The 20,487-nt window shown below is 26.9% G+C and overlaps 2 protein-coding genes across 7 annotated transcripts in view; both read right to left on the bottom strand.

Annotated features, from left to right (window-relative positions):
- Positions 1-9,725, bottom strand: part of LOC105427774 (aminopeptidase N-like) — a 27,229-nt gene extending 17,504 nt beyond the window's left edge. Inside the window, exons 1-8 of the mRNA XM_089083861.1 lie at positions 9,148-9,725; positions 8,757-8,940; positions 8,307-8,463; positions 2,554-2,907; positions 1,611-1,948; positions 1,254-1,435; positions 791-1,144; positions 608-677 (exon numbers count right to left, since the gene is read on the bottom strand). Of these exons, the coding sequence (XP_088939987.1) occupies positions 608-677; positions 791-1,144; positions 1,254-1,435; positions 1,611-1,948; positions 2,554-2,907; positions 8,307-8,463; positions 8,757-8,940; positions 9,148-9,665 (2,157 nt within the window). The 5' untranslated portion in view covers positions 9,666-9,725. The remainder of the gene's footprint in view (positions 1-607; positions 678-790; positions 1,145-1,253; positions 1,436-1,610; positions 1,949-2,553; positions 2,908-8,306; positions 8,464-8,756; positions 8,941-9,147) is intronic.
- LOC105424178 (solute carrier family 23 member 1) lies at positions 3,680-20,487 on the bottom strand. Of its 6 annotated transcripts, none has more exons than XR_016141085.1 (15): positions 20,170-20,487; positions 17,371-17,499; positions 16,617-16,774; positions 16,048-16,274; positions 15,832-15,958; positions 15,618-15,738; positions 15,153-15,408; positions 14,755-14,883; positions 14,495-14,653; positions 14,091-14,170; positions 13,822-13,963; positions 13,618-13,765; positions 13,482-13,544; positions 12,130-12,217; positions 11,252-11,947 (listed from the first exon to the last, which is right to left on the bottom strand). XR_016141085.1 is itself a non-coding variant. In XM_089083835.1 (14 exons), exons 1-13 carry the CDS (start codon positions 20,206-20,208, stop codon positions 13,493-13,495), a joined length of 1,767 nt encoding a protein of 588 aa, XP_088939961.1. In that variant the 5' UTR covers positions 20,209-20,487; the 3' UTR covers positions 3,680-4,624; positions 13,482-13,492. The 6 variants fall into 6 exon arrangements, 4 of the variants coding, with proteins under 4 accessions (XP_088939961.1, XP_088939960.1, XP_011632573.2 ...); XR_016141084.1 differs by having other exon boundaries at positions 13,363-13,544; positions 20,170-20,486; XM_089083835.1 differs by lacking the exons at positions 11,252-11,947; positions 12,130-12,217 and adding an exon at positions 3,680-4,624.

Genomic DNA, 20,487 nt, shown 5'->3' with positions numbered 1-20,487 from the left:
ATGCGATATTGATATGATATTGCGATATTAGGTATGAGATATTTAGGCGTGTTATCTACAAATAATGCACTATGCGCTTATTTGCACCTAAACGTCTCGTTTCTAGCAACAATGAAAGCTTTATCCCATAGCGATATGTTTATTCACAAATGTTCATTAAATAATGACTTATTAGTAATTGGGAAATACGAAAAATACAGGATTTTTTATCCTATTTTAACAATGCAACTCTTATACAAACTTATGCCACGAAGTGAGGATCCTTTACATCACACAGGATCAGAATGTATCAAGTTTTAGAAAATACTGACGTTATTGTTTTTTTAATAAAATAATAAATAAAATAACTTTGTAAATTTATATGTTGTTTGTAATCAATAACAATACTCATACATATATTAAAAATTATAATTTTACCGACTCTTATGAATATATAATTATAAATTATTAATTTTTTTTATATTACATATATATGTTATTTATATAATTCCTTAGTCAACAGCATTAAAGTAAAATTTTTGTAACATTATGACATATAAAATATAATCAAAGTATCGTAATTTAACAAAAATATGTGAAAAGAGTTATTGTGCTTAATAAAACTTACCTCACAGAGTAATTTACCAGAATATGTATTATTTATAATATTAATTATTGCTGCGGTTGTACTAATCTCTCTAGAAAAGGAATTGCATATAATATAATATAATAAAGTAATGTAATAAAGTTCTAATTGTATGCAAATTAAAAATTTGCATTAAACATTTAAAATTTGAAAACAAGTTATTACTTGGGCTTAATTTCTTCCAAATTGTTTAATAAAAAGTAATTAATTGAATCATCATTTGCATGTCTCTGAATAACATAATAAAACAAATAAATATATTTTTTAATTATAGAGATCATCCGTGGATTATCTTTTCTATAACAAAAGATGTAATCATTTCTTAATTTCTTTAGCTTATTGAAGAGAGATAGGAGAATGTGAGTATCATTACAGCAAGCTAGAGATTTCATCATTTCTGGATGTTCAATTCTCGGAACTTCATCCAAAGCTATAAATAATTGGTCAACAGAAATGCTAGATACACGTAAACCATTACAGAACGTCCATTCCCTCCACCATGGTAACAGTTTATTTTTTCTGAAACATTTTAACATAAAATTATAATTTGTATTTTTACATATTTTTATTTAAAGTATGACGTGTATTTTAAATATTGTAAAAATATTACAATAGAAGAACAAATAACATCGGATTTAACAAATGCCATTGCAATTTATATTCAGCATGTTTTTTGCATTCGCTGTCACCGAGAATACAAGCCCATCTTAGAGCTTCTTGTCTTAAACATTTAATAAACGTGTCGTCATTAGATACCTCTTCGTATCCAATCTTTTGAAGAAGTGGCCCCAGTTGCATTAGTAGTTTCATCTAAATATTGTGAAATAAAATAAAGATAACATTAATTCGACATTAATTCAAAAAATTTTAAACTGAATTTCTTGTAGAAATGTAGAAATGAAAAAACTTTTATTTTTCTAAATTAGTTACATCATATTTTTTAGAGAAAGAATTTAGATAATTATTAAAAGTAAATTAATATTAATATTTGGAACATAACAACATGAGTTGTCACAATTTTCTTTACTGAAATCCCTTTTATCTTGAATGTTATACTATCGATATTATCAAACGGTAAAATGTGTGATATGTACTCAGCAGCTTTGAACATAGGATACCATGGTATATAGTCCGTTTCCCACTTTAGATAGCTTACGACATCCCAAAATATATAAAAATTTAATTTGCCTGATATCGCTAAATGGAATGTATCATCGATGATTTGAGCACGATTTAAAACATTAATATTTGTATAATTCTTGGAATTAAGATAATTTATAATTCTTAACCAACTTTCCAAATGATAATATAGCCGGTAATATCCTGTCATGCGAAATAAATAATTACGATTTGTCATTAAATTATATTAAATTATAATGTAATTGATATTAATTACAGATAGACTATTATTAAATGTTATTTTTAAATATGACCAAAGATACAAATTAAAATATTAATTAATAATTTAGCTCGTATTATAAATAATAAAAAATTCATATTTACAAACTAATGTAATATTGAATTTTATGTTACGGATCATTAAGTTGACCACTTCTTTACAACAATGTAATAAATTATATATAATACACAATATAATAATATATATACTAAATATGAAACTTTTGCTTATAAATATTGCATATCAGAAGAGAATAATATCAAAGTATTTCATCAAATATATAAATATGATTATTAAATTAATGTAATTTGTTTAAGAAAACAATAATTGTAGATGGATTAAAATCACTAAAAGGAGCATAGACAATTCTAAATTATTTTTTAGCTGTACAATCTTAAATGCATATATATCCTATTTAAGAACTTTGTTACAAAAATAAGCCAATAATTTTTTCTTTTTTATAGTTAACAAGTTTTCAGAATAAATAAATTAATGATATTTTACATTTAATTATTTGATCGTCATATACCTGTTTGTTGCCGATTGATTATTATGAACCGACTGTGTTCAGAATTGTAACACGTTGTAAGAAAGTGCTTTTGTTCCCAGGATAAACAAAATGTGGGTAAAATTCGTTTTAAATTTATGTACACTTGATGTGTTAACGGTACCGTCCAGTTTTCGGAAGCAGTTTCTAGAACAATTTTTGTCCATTCAGAATTAAAAATTTCCGTTACATTAAGAATAGGATATTGCTTTTCTTGTATCCAAAGATTCATCAGGTCTTTCACATTGATTTTCTCCAAATCCATAGTTTGTGAATCATACACAGATTGCATTACAGTCCAGAAATCGTCCAGACTTCCCGTCCTTACAAAAATGTATAAAATTTAGTTCTATTCAGGATGTATTCTATGATGGATACAATATCAGCAAATATAATTTTCTCTTATATAGCATAAAGACAAATTTACACAATTTTTATAATTGTCGAAAAAAAACACATAATTCACATTATTCATTCAGTTCAGTTATCAATGTGTGAGACAGACGCCCGTGATTTTATTTGCGCAAAATTGCAATATTAAATTGTAAAGTCTCGACATCGACTGCACCAATTGAATTTTAATTGAGATCATTGAATAACAGATAAAGTTTATAAAAATATTTATCAATTTCTTCCATTTTTATCTACAAACGAAAATACATATAAAGATATATTCAATATAATTACATTAAATTTTAATGCTAATTAGTCATTAATTCCGAATAGTAAATTTTTATTATATAGTATATATAGTATTATATAGTATATAAATTACATTATTTTTTATTGGTAATAAAATGTTTCTACACCAATGTGTATATATATATTAGACGTAAATTTACCGTTAAATATGTAGACAATATCTAATCCACCCAAGAATTCAAAATCTTTAATATAAATTGTTAACAGAAGATTCTATAATTCAGAAATTTATTTATTTATATTTAATTTATATATTAATATAATCTTAAAATTTTATTCGAAGCAAATAAATGTTGATACATATTTCTATTTACTTTTGCAGAAATTTAATGAAATATTTTTAACGCTTTTCCAAATAGTTTCTGAAATGTTTCTAAAATTAAAATATATAATCAAACGCTGTTGATAAATGTTTATGTCAAATTTATTTAAAAATAGAAATTATCTTCATGATTGATAAACAATAAATAATTATTTAAGTTAACATTACATACAAAAATTCTCTAAGAGTACCTCAGTTATTTATTTTGTTAATTGTATTCACAGAATTTCAACTGTTGAGGATAACAATGCCATTTATAATTTGAAATTTTGAACAAATTATCAATATTCGTGCCTTTCCTTGTTAGTTATTTTGTAATCTTTTCCATAAAACGCTAATAATCACGCGATAATCAATTTCGAAAAATAAGACTAGGCATCTAGTCTTATATAAGACTAATGTAAAATCGTTATATATTATTTGACATCTATTTTACACATACTTAAAATATACGTACAGAAGTTTTATACGCATCATAGTATATATTTTTAATAATTATTATAAAATTAATTATGTATAAAAATATTTATAATAATATTAATAATATATTTTAAAATAATGCTAATATAAATGTCAAAAATTTCTAACGATATCAGTCTGTTTTCTTCTCTGAGATTGATTGTCGAATGATTGATTGATTGTTGAATGTTACAAAGCGATATCCACAAAGTGGAAAACAAGAAAGGTGTGAATATATCGATATGTATCTATTTTTACCTACAAACCAAGTCTTAGACAAATCCTACATTGTATTCCGATTTTCTCTAACAATATTGAAAATTTATGATACCTGACACGGATACGAAATACGGATACATTTTTGCACTGGCAGTAATATCGAAATGGTACACAAAGCAGCATAAATTTAATGCAATCTTCTCTTATATAATCCATTAAACACTAAAGCAGGATCATCTTACATTCATCATCGACAGTACTTACATAAAGTTTCTTGAGACGCATTTTTATTTTATATTCAGTATTCTGAAGTATTGAATTAGTAAGATTCTTACGTATCCATTTCTGCATCTGCAAAATTAACATAGTTATGTTAAATATGCATACATTCTGCAAAATTATTAATTTTAGAAAGGAAAATTGTAATATGAAACACATGACATTATATAATAATGTTATGATATTACTTGTGTGTCTTATTTATGTATTCATTTATGTATTTCTTTATAGGCTATCTAATCATTAATGACAGAGAGCTTATATGCAGGCAAAGCCGATTTTACTGATAATAACTAAAAAATCCTTAGTCCGCGTCGCGACATTCGCAATTAATAAAAAGTTAATAAAAAGATAATACGCGCATTTACAATTGTTGTTAGGTATGCGATATTGATATGATATTGCGATATTAGGTATGAGATATTTAGGCGTGTTATCTACAAATAATGCACTATGCGCTTATTTGCACCTAAACGTCTCGTTTCTAGCAACAATGAAAGCTTTATCCCATAGCGATATGTTTATTCACAAATGTTCATTAAATAATGACTTATTAGTAATTGGGAAATACGAAAAATACAGGATTTTTTATCCTATTTTAACAATGCAACTCTTATACAAACTTATGCCACGAAGTGAGGATCCTTTACATCACACAGGATCAGAATGTATCAAGTTTTAGAAAATACTGACGTTATTGTTTTTTTAATAAAATAATAAATAAAATAATTTTGTAAATTTATATGTTGTTTTTAATCAATAACAATACTCATACATATATTAAAAATTATAATTTTACCGACTTTTATGAATATATAAATATAAATTATTAATTTTTTTATGTTACATATATATGTTATTTATATAATTCCTTAGTCAACAGCATTAAAGTAACATTTTTGTAACATTATGACATATAAAATATAATCAAAGTATCGTAATTTAACAAAAATATGTGAAAAGAGTTATTGTGCTTAATAAAACTTACCTCACAGAGTAGTTTACCAGAATATGTGTTATTTATAATATTAATTACTGCTGCGGTTGTACTAATCTCTCTAGAAAAGAAATTGCATATAATATAATATAATAAAATAATGTAATAAAGTTCTAATTGTATGCAAATTAAAAATTTGCATTAAACATTTAAAATTTGAAAACAAGTTATTACTTGGGCTTAATTTCTTCCAAATTGTTTACTAAAATGTAATTAATTGAATCATCATTTGCATGTCTCTGAATAACGTAATAAAAACCAATAAATATAGTTTTTAATAAAAGAGATCATCCGTGCATTATCTTTTGTATAAGAAAAGATGTAATCATTTCTTAATTTCTTTAGCTTATTAAAGAGAGACAGGAGACTGTGAGTATCATTACAGCAAGCTAGAGATTTCATCGTTTCTGGATATTCAATTCTCGAAACTTCATCCAAATCTATAAATAATTATGATGAATGACAATATCAAACGGTAGAAAGTATGACATGTACTCAGCAGCTTTGAACATAGGATACCATAGTATATAGTCCGTTTCCCACTTTAAATAGCTTATGATATCCCAAAATACAGAAAAATTTAAATTGCCTGATGTCGCTAAATGGAATGTGTCGTCGATGATTTGAGCACGATTTAAAACATTAATATTTGTATAATTCTCGGAATTAGGATAATTTATAATTCTTAACCAACTTTCCAAATGATAATATAGCCGGTAATATCCTGTCATGCGAAATAAATAATTACGATTTGTCATTAAATTATATTAAATTATAATGTAATTGATATTAATTACAGATAGACTATTATTAAATGTTATTTTTAAATATAACCAAAGATACAAATTAAAATATTAATTAATAATTTAGCTCGTATTATAAATAATAAAAAATTCATATTTACAAACTAATGTAATATTGAATTTTATGTTACGTATCATTAAGTTGACCACTTCTTTATAACAATATAATAAATTATATATAATAAATAATATAATAAATATGAAACTTTTGTTCATAAATATTGCATATCAGAAGAGAATAATCAAAGTATTTCATCAAATATATGAATATGATTACTAAATTAATATAATTTTTTTAAGAAAAAAGTAATTGTAGATGGATTAAAATCACTAAAAGCTGCATAGACAATTCTAAATTATTTTAATTATACGATCTTGAAGTCATATATATCCTATTTCAGAACTCTGTTACAAAAATAAGTCAATGATTTTTTTCTTTTTTATAGTTAACAAGTCTTCATATAACAGAATAAATAAATTAATGATATTCCACATTTAAATATTTGATCGTCATTTACCAGTTTGTTGCCGATTAATTATTATGAACCGATTGTGTTCAGAATTGTAACACGTTGTAAGAAAGCGTTTTGTTCCCAGGATAGACAAAATTTAGGTAAAATTTGTTTTAAATTTATATACACTTGATGTGTTAACGGTACCGTCCAGTTTTCGGAAGCAGTTTCTAGAACAATTTTTGTCCATGTTTGATTCAGAATCAAACATTTTCGTTAAATTAAGAATAGGATATTGCTTTTCTTGTATTCAAGGATTCATCAGATCTTTCACATTGATTTTTTCCAAATCCATAGTTTGTGAATCATACACAGATTGCATTTCAGTCCAAAAATCGTCCAGACATCCCATCCTTACAAAAATGTATAGAAATTAGTTCTATTCATGATGTATATTCTGTAGAGATATTATCAGCAAACATAATTTTCTCTTATATAGCATACAGACAAATTTACACAATTTTTATAATTGTCAAAAAACACACGCATAATTCGTATCATTCGTATCATTTCAATTTAGTTATCAGTGTGTGAGACAAACGCCCGTGATTTTATTTGTGTAAAGCTACAATATAAGTTGTAAAGTCTCAACACCGATTGCAACGATTGAATTTTAATTGAGATCATTGAATAACAGATAAAGTTTATAAAAATATTTATCAATTTATCAATTTTTTTATCAATTTTTATTTATCAATTTTTATTTATCAATTTTTTCCATTATCATCTACAAACGAAAATACATATATAGATATTCAAAATATAATTACATTAAATTTTAATGCTAATTAGTCATTAATTCCGAATAGTAAATTTTTGGATACAAAATTTTCATTTTATTTTAACACATGTCATTTAAATTTTTTCTTATTTCGAGAAGTAAGACAGTATTTGAGAAAATTATTTTATATGTAACATTATACAGCATCAAAATAGCAAAGAATATAGTAAATTGTTATTTACATATAAACTTACATCATGTAACGAAGAAATAAAAATGAAAAATTATTTATTTTAAAAAGGAAAAGAGAGAAAAGATACAAGATATGAAAATACTTACTTTCTTTTCATATACACATTAATCCCTTTCTGAAAAATTTCATCACTGTATGCTGTATATATAGCATACGCAATATAGAAGGTGCTACAACAGATGAGCGTTATAAGATCAAACATGCAAAAAATTATACGTACAATAAGTTTATCGAAATTCTTAAAGACATTGATAAGACTACAATTAATTAAAAATTTCGATTGCTAGAATATATTGGTCTTAGAATATGTCATTACTTATTTCAGTGAATAAAAAAATATGTAAATTAAAATATGTAAAGTGAAAATTTATTTTATAGTATAGTTTTAAAATAATTTTAAATGGTATAGTTTTTAAATAATTTTACATGTTTTAATTATTTCAACTTTATTTATTCACTACTCTATACCTTTTATGTAATAGGTAAAAGAGAAGAGAGAATTAATTTCAGAGATACTGTCAATTTCTGAACCAAGAGGATTCATAACGTGTGAATCATCTAAACGGAGAGATTCTTGTTGAGTCTGGACTACGAATAAATCCAACATTCGACTCTCAGGCATAATCTAGACATTACAAATATAGTCACAAAATAAATAATAATTTAATTATTAATTTATTATCATTAGTCTAATAACCATTAACAATATAATTAATAAAAATTAATAAAAATTTTATAAACGATTTTACATGAATTCGACAAAATTCTTTATGTTCAACTTAAATATCATTGAAAATATTGGAAGAATATTCTTTCTCTCCTCGTGTGTTTTCAAATTGAACTTATATTCAATTTTCTTTGAAAGTATTATCATACACGAAAAATGCCTGAAAAATTTTTTCATACATGGAAAAATACCTGATTGATTGTATACACGCCGAACAACGTAGCGATACCCTCGTTCAGCCACATGCAAGACCACCATGATGGACTAACCGTGGTACCAAACAATTGACCAACCACTTTACGTCCTATTTTACGTGATAACTCTATTTTGCGTGCAATGGGATCTATTTTTTCATTGTAAATAATATCTCCTTCTCTAAACAGAACATACAAACGATTCGTTATATATAAATATTCACAATATGCCATTTTTTATTACTACTAGCCTTACATACTATATATAATATTTACTACGGTTTTTTATTCTATAATTGTTTTATTATAAAAGTATAAAAATTAATTTTTTTTTAAATATATTCTACTGTAAAGTACGATCTGCCATTTATCCACGTCATCATCTGACAAACCTGCGATCGCATGTTGATTTTTCCTTAAAGACCTTTCTGGTTGTCGCCATATAAATTCAACCGTGTCTATGACATCTTCAATTAATCTCAAAATTTGATCCCATTGTACTTCCAATTCTCTTCTCCATAATTTGAGGTTCTGTGTGAAAGAAATATCAGTATAGTTATACTTATCAAATATCAAAATTCCTATTCGGTATGTGGATATTTCAGGAGTTATGATATAGTGCGTCAAAGGTTTTGACGTAGATATAAAAAGAAAAGCTGAATTTGAAAAAACATTGTAATTTTCAAGAACCTTTACAGCAATGGAAAATTTAGCTTTTAATCCGGATTCCCAACATGGAAAGAGACGTCGCATTCCTGTCGCTGAATTATTTGTTACGATCAGCCATCTAATATATTTAATTAATTTTGTTAATGTATTGTATAATGAGATAATTTTCCTATTTTCAATAACATTTAAATTAATATAGGAAGTGGGGGAAGAGCGAATATACTTTAATAGAAACATTTTTTCAGCTTTTATGTTTTATTAGTGCAAGACGTGATCTTTCTATTTTACTACTTTTTACAATTCAACTACTTTTTTACAATTTAATATATTTATTTTATTATGCACATATATTTACAGATTATAAATAAATTAAAAAGTTAAATGGTTTGAGTTAAAAATTCTATTTTATATACGCGGATAATATTTATAAAGAATTTATTTAATAAAATCTCTCTTTAAGGAAAGAATAATCACTTTATATGTTGTTATTTTCATAACTTTTTGCAGAGTGTTTACTTTAACTAACTACATATTTTGCAACAAAATCAAAACCTTTTCTAAAACTTTGTAAATATTATAACATTATTTTTCATATATTTAATGAACTTTATTAGAGAGCCTATGCTATTGTGAATCATTAATTTTAATAGCCTTTTGTTAATTTTTGTTATATAATATTTATTAGTATAATACTTAATAGTAGACATAAATAGTAGACTCATTTTAGACATTACATAATATTTTTAAGTAATGTATACGTTTTCTTACTCACTTTTTATCTCTTCTCGCATTTATATATGAGACCTTGACAAAACCTCCATCATTAGCAATGATACCTTTATACGTTATGCTCAAAGTATAATTACCAGGACGTACAGCATGATGGAAATCCAAGACGACAATTTGCACTTCATGTATATACGAAAAATTACGTATTTCACGCACTATTATATGTTTATTCAAAATTCCAGTGAATACGACTCGAGTTATTTCCAAATTTGCTGAATGCAGGCTTATATTTTGTATAGTCTTGAGAATCATAATACTATCTTCTCCATAGAAGATATCCTCTCCTGTCGCTAAGTTCAATTTTGTATTTTTTTGGTATTGTAAGATTAGGCAAAAAATTGACTGCAGGTGTATACTCTCTGTAAGCTGTAGCGATTGTAACTTCTTCAGTGGTTTCTGTTATTTCTGATCTTTCTGATTGTTTGTGGTCTGTTTATCTGCTCATTACTTATTTTGGATTTGTCAAATATTTTTCTTCATGTTGGTAAAGAGCCGTAATGTAATTTAGTAAACTTTTATATAGTAACAATTTTATTAATTCAGTAATATTCATCTAAACAAATTTTTCATTTATAGAAATGTACTTTTTATAAGAAACAGAAATATGAAATAAAATTATATCTTCGAAATTTGACTTTTGCAAAAACTATAAAACCGTAGTTAAAGATTTTTTTTTTATTGATAAGTTTATGATCACAACAAAAAAGTCATGATCAATACAAAAATAACTGAAACAGTCACAGCTTATTCTCGAAAGTGGATTCTTAAGTTCTAAATATCATATATCTAAATCTGTGTATCTAAATTCAAATAATTATCAACTACATACCGTTATTTTTAGCGAACTTACAACATATTGATTCTCAAGTTCATTACGCAAATTTTTAATATTGATTAAAAGTTTCTTTTATTATTTACTACTTTCTCAATCGAGAAAGAAATAGAATTGTTTATTAATGTTATGAAAATATATCATTTCATTATTATATTTAACATTATATCGACACATCTATAACGAAGTGAAATAAAACTCCTTATCTTAAGAAAAACTTTTAATGTTAATAATAATTTTAAAAAAGAGATTGTATATAAACTATACTTGCGTTCTGAAAGGCTTCTAAATCTTTATAAAAATTATATTTATATAACAAAATATATATAGATATTGTACTATTCAATTAGTGTATTAAAGCTGTGTAGCTTAATGTGTATGCTTAATGATATTTAAAATGATTTATAATAATTTGTTCAAGTTGTATTTACCGTTATAAATGAATAAAAAATGGTGTATTCTCTGAATCATGATTTCTCTGCTTCAACAGTTTGTTACAAGTAATGACTGTGCCAGCAAATATCGGTACTTATAAAGGACATCATAATAAGCAGTGGGAGATATAAATATAATATGTCATTATTTATAATTAAATTCAGATTACAATTACTTTTTTGCTGTTATGTAGTTAAATATGTATTATTAAATTAATTAAAATTGATTTTAATACAAATTAAATATTAATAATATATTTTAAAATAATGCTAACATAAATGTCCAAAGTTTCTAATGATACCAATCTGTTTTCTTCTTTGAGATTGATTGTCAAATGTTACAAAAAAAGTATCTACAAAGTGGAAAGCAAAAAAGGTGTAAATATGTACCTATTTTAATCACAAAATGTCAAATCCTAGATTGTATTCCGATTTTCTTTAACAATATTGAAAATCTATAATATCTGAAACAAATTACGGATACATTTTCAGTACTGTAATAATACTAGTATTGGTAAATGTACAGAAAGCAGAATAAATTTAATGCAATCTTCTCTTATGTAATCCATTAAAGATTAAAACAGGATCATATACATTTCATTTATGATACTTACATGATCTCACATACATCATTTATAGTACTTACATAGTATTTCTTGAGACGCAATTATTATTTTGTGTTCAGTGTTCTGAAGTAATAAATTAGTGACATTCTTATGTATCCATTTCTACATCTGCAAAATTAATGTCGTCATATTAAATGCGTATGCGTCATATTAAAATATGCATACATTCTGCAAAAGCTTTAATTTTAGAAGGAAAACTTGGAATATGAAACACATGACATTATACAATATTGTTTTGATATTGCTTGAGTTATACATGTATTTGTTTATGTATCTTTTTACATGTTATCTAATCATTATTGATAGAGAGCTTATGTGCAGAAATCGACATAAAGCCGATTTTATTGAAAATAAATAAAAAAATCCTTTCCGCGACTTTCACAATTAATAAAAAGTTAATAATTAATAAAAAGATAAGAGCGGATTTGGAGAGGCAGTTTAATATTACGCGCATTTACGATTTGTAGAGTATGCGATGAGATGTTTGGGAGTATGATCTACAAATAATGCACTATTCGCTTATTTGCACGCATCCAAACGTCTCGTTTCTAGCAACAATGAAAACTATATTTCGTAGGCATATGTTTATTTACGAATTTTTATTAATTAATGATTTATTAGCAATTGGAAAATACGAAAAATACAGGATTTTTTATCCTGTTTTGACAACCTTACTTGCATACAAATTTGTGTCGATTTGTGTCAGGAAGTAGAGAAAGAATTCTTTATATCACACATGAAGATATATCAAGTTTTAGGAAATACTGACGTTATTGTTTTTTTATAAACAAAATATTTTTTAAATTTGTATGTTGTTTGTAATGAATAACTCATACATATACACTAAGAATTAATAATTTTACCGAGTTTTATGAAATAATTAGGAATAAAATATAATTTATTTTTATGTTATATTTATGTATTATTTATCTAATTTCTTACTCTACAACATTAAAGTAAAATTTTTGTAACATTATGACATATAAAATATAATATAATCAAAGAATCATAATTTAACAAAAATATATGATATCTTAGAGCTTCTTGTCTTAAATATTTAATAAAATTGTCGTCGTTAGGTTCCTCCTCATATCCAATCTTTTGATAATATTCATGTATGATTATAGTATTTATATTATAACACTGATTTTAAACTTTATTTTATAAACCTTTATGTATAAAATTTGTAACGACATGACAAAGCAAATGTGAGATGGCTGTGTGGCTGAAATTAAAACCAGTATAATTCATACGTGTTATAAAAGTTTTTATAACTCTATGATATCAAATTTGTCTCTTTCTACATCACAGTTTTTCGATTACAGGTCATATCTCGCGATGAACAGGCATATGAAGTAGTTGCGTTATTTACTTTTGGCGCATTTACAACTTCTGATAAGTGGGTAAAAATGGAATGTATGATGTCCACTTCCATCTGAAAAATATTAATTTATAAAAATATTAAGTGTTACATTTATAAATAGATAAAGAGCTGTATACAACAATACCTTCTCAGTAGATCCATTCCAAATGGAAAATCGAAAGTATTTGGAATGTATTCAGCACTAAGCGCTTCGCTAGTCTTTTTGTCAATCGCGCCATTGGTCAGTTCCATTTCCTTCGCCCAAGCCTCCAATCCACGATCTTTCGCATTACCTTAATTTTGAAAGAATTAATAAAAACATCTCCATTGTTATTTCTATCAACGATACCTGGAATAATGTTGTCCAGGAAACAGCCTAAAAAACCGCCTACTAAAATAGTAGTACTGAGTAATACAGTGAATACACTGTCCGCTATAGCATTTCCCGTTTGTATCACGTCTGGATATTTGATCAACCATTTCGATAGAACCTGAAATAAATCTTGCATGTGTCCAATTCATTTGCCTGCATTGATACGCGAATAAATGAGAAAATCTGTCTTTCTTTCTCTCTTTATCTCTCTTTGTCAAATTAAGTATTCTCTTGTGCATACTCACCAGAGGGAAAAACATAGATAAACCGAGAATGAATAGATTTCTCGGAGAATTAAGATTTATATATTGTAATGCTGACAAACCTGAAAAAAATTATAGATTAATAAAAATAATAAAATACAGGAAATAATAGAAGTAATCTTAATAGAAGTAAAATTCTAATTACTTATACAAATATTGTGATTAAATTCAATATCTCTTTTTCAAAATCCATTGTCCATCCATGATCAATTTTACTTATCTCGCACAGATCACAGGTGGGTTTTATATTAAACACATTCTTTTGTTAGTGATTCTAGTGGTTCTTTTGTTAGTGATTCTAGTGGTTCTTTTGTTATTGATATTTATAAAATTAATATTTAATTTCGCGATCAAGGATATATTATAGAATTCTAATTTACACTCACCGAATGCACAAATCATCCCAAACATAACGCAGAATATTCCGCCGACTATCGGCTCGGGAATTATGATGAACACAGCGCCGAATTTGCTGATCACCCCTTGCAAAATCATCAAGAGGCAGGCCCATTGTATGACTCGACGGCTGCCGACCTTGGTGACCCCTAATTATTTCCGCATTACGTTAGCGTTACGTTCATCAGATGATGTTTGCATTATGAATTTATATTAAGCTCATGGTGAAAGCGTATAAATTGTCTGTTACCTATTGTGCCGACATTTTCGCCGAATGTATTTGTACCATTACCGCTACCCCAAAGTCCGGCCAGCATTGTACCGAGACCTTCTATTCCGATACCACGATTGATCGCGTGAACCGGTGGTGGAGGTGCGCCTGAAAATTTTCGATAAATCACAAACACTGCATCATTGTTGTAGTAAAAATTTTGCTTTTAACTCTTGTTCTATCTAAGGTGTTAAGTATCATTGATAAAAGATTTTTAATTGTAAATAATAACATTATTTACACTCTTGCTGTCTGTTCTTTTGGCATCCTTGGAATTAGAAAGAGAGGATTCGATATAATTTTATTATCGTAGCATTCATCTCTTGGGAAGAAAAATCACAGTTCTTAAACACAGTTTCTTAAATAAATGTACTCACCACACATTCTTGCAGTGGTTGGGTAATAGCTGATGGATTCGACTGTGCACGCTAATACACCCGCCAACATACCAAGTACACCCGACAATGTTACGGTGGGTACACCCCACTGTCCGGGATATGGTATCCGAAACCAGGGTGAGTCGCTTATAATTCTCAATTTACTGTCGGATCTAGCGGGATGACCGAATGGTAATGTGTCGGTTACTGTTAATATAGCGCAAATTATCCACATGACGATTATCGTCAGCAAAACCTAGAGCAACAAGTATTTCAATTTAAATACAATATATTCATACGTGAATTTATAGAACCGACAATTTCATAAACTGATGTAAAAGCTCTTTCAAGGTAACATTTTTAAATAGAAATATAATTAATAAATATTCAGACTTACGATACGATAGAATCATTTATTTGTATTATAATTCGCGTCATTGTTAGAGGTTTTTTCTTGGTACTCACTGGGAAGAGTTTGAACAATTCGAACCAGATGATCTGGAGTCCTTGGCCTTTACGATACATTGGAAACGGAAATGGAATGTTGACCATTATTTGAGAACATGTAGTCAGTAATATTATTGTTCTATAAATATTCATTAATGTTTATAAAGTTCCAAAAAAATATTATATATATATATATATATATATAATTTATACAGTACATTTTTTTACGTACCCAGCCGCGATACCCCAATGCTGAGATGCAGCATCCGCAGCATTTTCGAAGAGGGATAGCCCAACCAATGAAACCGTCGGCACAATTGTCAATGGAGTTATAAATTTCAGCAAGTACCCGACAATACCTGCATATATATGTGCTTTTATTATTCCTCGTTAAAAAAAATGAAGGAAAGAGAGGGAACGAAAAGTGTATTATGCGACCAATACGGACCAATTAAAGCCAGACGCTCACCTCCAAACCCGATAATTACTTGAAACAGAGAGGAAACGGCAATCGCTCCTGACAATTCTCTCATCCGAGTTTGCCAAAGTTCGGTCCGGTTTTCAGGGGACATTTGCTCCATAACTTCCGACGCGGGACATTGCCACTGCGGTAGATTCAATATCGCCAGAGTCGGTACGAGGAACGATATAGTACCACCCTGTACCAATGGCAATCTGGTGCAACATACTTGATTAATTTATTAATTAATTAATGCAAGTAGATTTATTATAACATCGGGAGAGTTGTTTCCTAATTTATTTAATTTTGTAAACTTGCAAATAAAAAGTTTTATTAAAATAGATTTCCCTCTAAGATTGACGAGATCTTTTTTTACTTCATTATCTTCAACTTATAATTTAAAGACATAGTAATAATTCTTTGATTTGATTAAGAAAATATTTTTAAAAGAATTGCTAGTTTGATAAATAATATTATTTTAATTCTAATTTATATGTATTTAATGCAGTAATAAATTTTATGTACTGCATCTTATTGCAAAATAATTTTACACTTACCTACATCCTACGGTAATCTGAACAAACGTTATCAGACCTGTGACAAAGATCATCGTGGAAATAACGTGACTTCTGGCAGGATCATCTTCGGCCATACAAAGGGCCGGCGTTAGAATAAAAGGGATAGAAACGATGGCGCCAATCATGGTCAAGTAATGCTACAAACGCATTTGTTTTTCTTTATTTTCTTTAATAAAGAAAAATAATGCTCACTATTTGAGAAATTAAACATTTAGCTAAAGTTATCTTAATATCATAAGCTAATTTTCTCTGCATATATTTCCGAAAAATTATGTAAATAAAATTGATGTAAGTTGACAATGTTTTCTTCCATAAAATTTATGGTATAATGTCGTCATGTATGCATAAAACTTAATATCTTTATAGCTCGCACGTCTCGCTTTTATCTTATAAATAAACATCACGCGATAAAAGTTTTTATTCTTCTACGAGATATATATCTGCTTTATACTTTAACGTTAAAATAATTATTTCCGTACTTTTTTCAGAATACAAGCCAATTAAATGCTAAAGATGTGTAATTATCATTTTTTTCATAACAGCTGCTCGGTACAAAATAGATGTGTATATAGTTATGACAGGAATTGCTAGAATCTGAATTTTATTTATTTAATATCTTATTTTAATATTTATTTTATATATTGAATTGAAATACATGTAATACTAAGAAATCGCACGCATTTAGTATCTAGTATAAAAAAAAAAAAAAACGATAAATATATGACTATGAAACCTGTAATGCCATGAACAAACACAGATACCATGGCGGGATATCGTCGATACCATAAGTAATCTCGGGATTTCTGTTCGTATCATTTGTTGTTTCTTTCGGTATTGGAGCAGCCGTCAAATTATCTGTGTTCTAAAAAATTAAAGAATAAATTTATTAAAAAATGACTATTATATTTAACCATATTTCGAGTAAAATATCATAAAAATATACTTTAAGCATATAGTTTCATAAAATGGAATTGCATACTGTAACAAAAACTTTATCATTAGACATATTTAATTTTATTATCAAAAAGATTACTTGCAATAATGATTTATTTTTAAAAATACTTTTAATATTTAATAAAATTGGATTTTTATCAATCGAATATTTTATCTGTAAAAAAGAAGAGAATAACATAAGAATATCAGAATAAAAGAGAAGACGTAAAAATATAAAATTTAAAAAAAAACAAAATAATCAAGGTTTTTTTATATTATTTTATATATTTTACATTATTTTATAGCTGCAATGTACATTTTGTTATATATTAATAAAAAGGTTTCAATGTTAAATTTTTTTCTTAGAAACATATAAACATATAAACATTTATTTATCAATAATATTATAAAAAAGCAAGTAATACTCTTTTTTTGCTGTTCAACTCAATGTGAGATCACACTTTTTTGCTCACATATGTTCTGCATATTTTTCTCATAGAAACTTATTAAAAATTTTATATATCTCCAGATATCAATATTTAAAGTATATTAATATACGGGCATTGAATTGTAAAAACACATCATGTAACTCATTTAAAGATCATTCATAAATGAGTATGTTTATAAAACTCAAAATATCAGCTATAATCAATGCAAACAAATTAATTTCCATCTAAAGAAATAATTATCAGTTTAATCTCTGAAAAACACATATGATTTAACATTTAAAGTACCTTACAATATTACAGTTTTTTACTTCAGACCTATCATGTTTTCTTATAGATACACTTTATGTAAATATTAATAGATCCATTAATATATCTAGATATTTATCCCTTTTCCCTCTTTATTTTTTTTTTAATGTGTTTTAGAAAATTATCAAAAATAAACAAATTAATAAAATTAACAAATTATTAAGGACAAACGAATAATTATTAATAATTATTAAGAAAAATCCAAGAAAACATTTTAAACCGTAATAGAAAAGACCTTTGTCATATCGAACACTCTTAAATGTATTTAAATGTATTTAAATCGTTTTGCTTATAGCCAACAGAAATATATTAAAGATTCTTTTAATCAACATTAAAATTTTATTTCGTTCATTCATTTTTTAATATTTTTTTCGTTATGCAAGTTGCATAATCTCTAAATAATATTGTAAAATTATCTACGAGAGAAAATCTAATCTTTAGCAATTCCGTGCACGTGTCTGGAACATGCTCGTTTTCTAGATCTTTTTTCAGATGTTTCAATAATTTACATTACATAAACCATACTGATATTATCTACACTTGTATCAGCAAATTCGCTATTTCCACGTACTGACTGGCACCAATTAACATTAATGGAATAAGATCGATGCATAAAGACGCGAGAGCTGTCGAAGCGGCATCTTATGCAATGCTGCATCTTTTTTTTTCTTCACCCGAGCATCCACGCTTGAGTGAAAATTTCAATCGCGTTTGCTTCCAGGAAAGAAGATTTATTGTCAGTCGTTAACTTTATGGTCTCCCGAGCGAAATCACATTAATAATCGTAGCTAATATTAAGGCCAGCCAACAACAAAATCAAATCTTGAGACAGATTTCATGATCGTTTTATTCTTTGTTTGCGTACTTATTTTGCGGAATATGTTCGTCTAATTCTGATCTCTGTGCAATTGATTACTGTATTCATATCGAGTAAACGTATCTCGACGGTCACATTTAATTCTTATGGATGTGCTAAACGCGTGACGACAACGTGAACACATGGAATTTTCCTGAACCTTTATTAGCAGATATTAGCAGATTTAAGGAAGGAAGATTCCATTGTTTGCGTGAGATATTAAAATTTAATCTAAAGTACTCTCTAGAAATAATATAATCGTATTCAGAATTGCAAAACAAGATAAATAGATATATTGAAACAAGTATTCCACATATCAGAGAATGCAGTTGACGCAATTAAATATGTTGTGCTTATGCAAATCTCTGCAATTTTCTGTTTTTATAAACGTCAATGCTCGATTATGATAAAAATAATAAATACACAAATAATAATACAACATACATAAGATTTAATAATTCCTGCGTCCTTTATTGCGCGATATTTAGATAAATATATTCATTTTATAAGTTATTTATAGTTGTCGATTAAACAATGATTTAACAATATTTTATTTCACATTTACTTTTGAATAGCAAACTTTATAATCGATTTGCAATTAATTTTTTTTAGCAGGTGCCATTAAAAAAAATTGATAATTTTAATTATTATTTATTAATTAATAATCGTAATTAATAATATTACGCATCCTTTTTTTATACCGAGCTTGATGCGAAAGTGGAGATCTATTAAAATTCATTGAAATATGATATATATTCAACTCAATATGAATATAATTATGCAAATTATTCACATTCCTCTGAAGCTTGTTTCTCGAAGAAATGTAATTTATTTTTAAATCATTTATGAATGAAGAGAGGTCCAATATTTTTAAATCTTTGTTCAATCTTTGTTCTAATTTATCAAATTCTACTGAGGAGCGATATCGAGATATCTTAACACTCATCACGTAAAAAAAAAAACCTCTCTTCGTTCGAAATTTACTTACCAATTCGAACATTTGCATTCCGTTCACGTTTTCTGGCATTTTGATAAAAAAAAACACAGGAAACGGAATAGTCCTCGATCGACAGCTCCGTCCGGCAAAATTTCACGAAAATTCGTTATCGAAGAATAAAGAGCACGTTTAAAGATAGACGCGTGATAACGCCCAAATGTATCAGGCTATACGTGTCAAATCATCGCACGTAATCTCGTCTTGAATATGTTGCCCTGTTGCGATACAATCCACCATCTATGTTCGTCTCTATTAAGCAATTGTTTAAAAGCAACGCGTCCACCGTAGTGCATTCCATCCCCTCCGAGC

Source organism: Pogonomyrmex barbatus, unplaced genomic scaffold (assembly GCF_055798465.1).
Source record: "Pogonomyrmex barbatus isolate J1 unplaced genomic scaffold, ASM5579846v1 scaffold8, whole genome shotgun sequence".
Classification (NCBI taxonomy): Eukaryota; Metazoa; Arthropoda; class Insecta; order Hymenoptera; family Formicidae; genus Pogonomyrmex; species Pogonomyrmex barbatus.
Note: the sequence above shows the minus strand (reverse complement) of the source record. Positions and strands in the feature narration are given on the sequence as shown.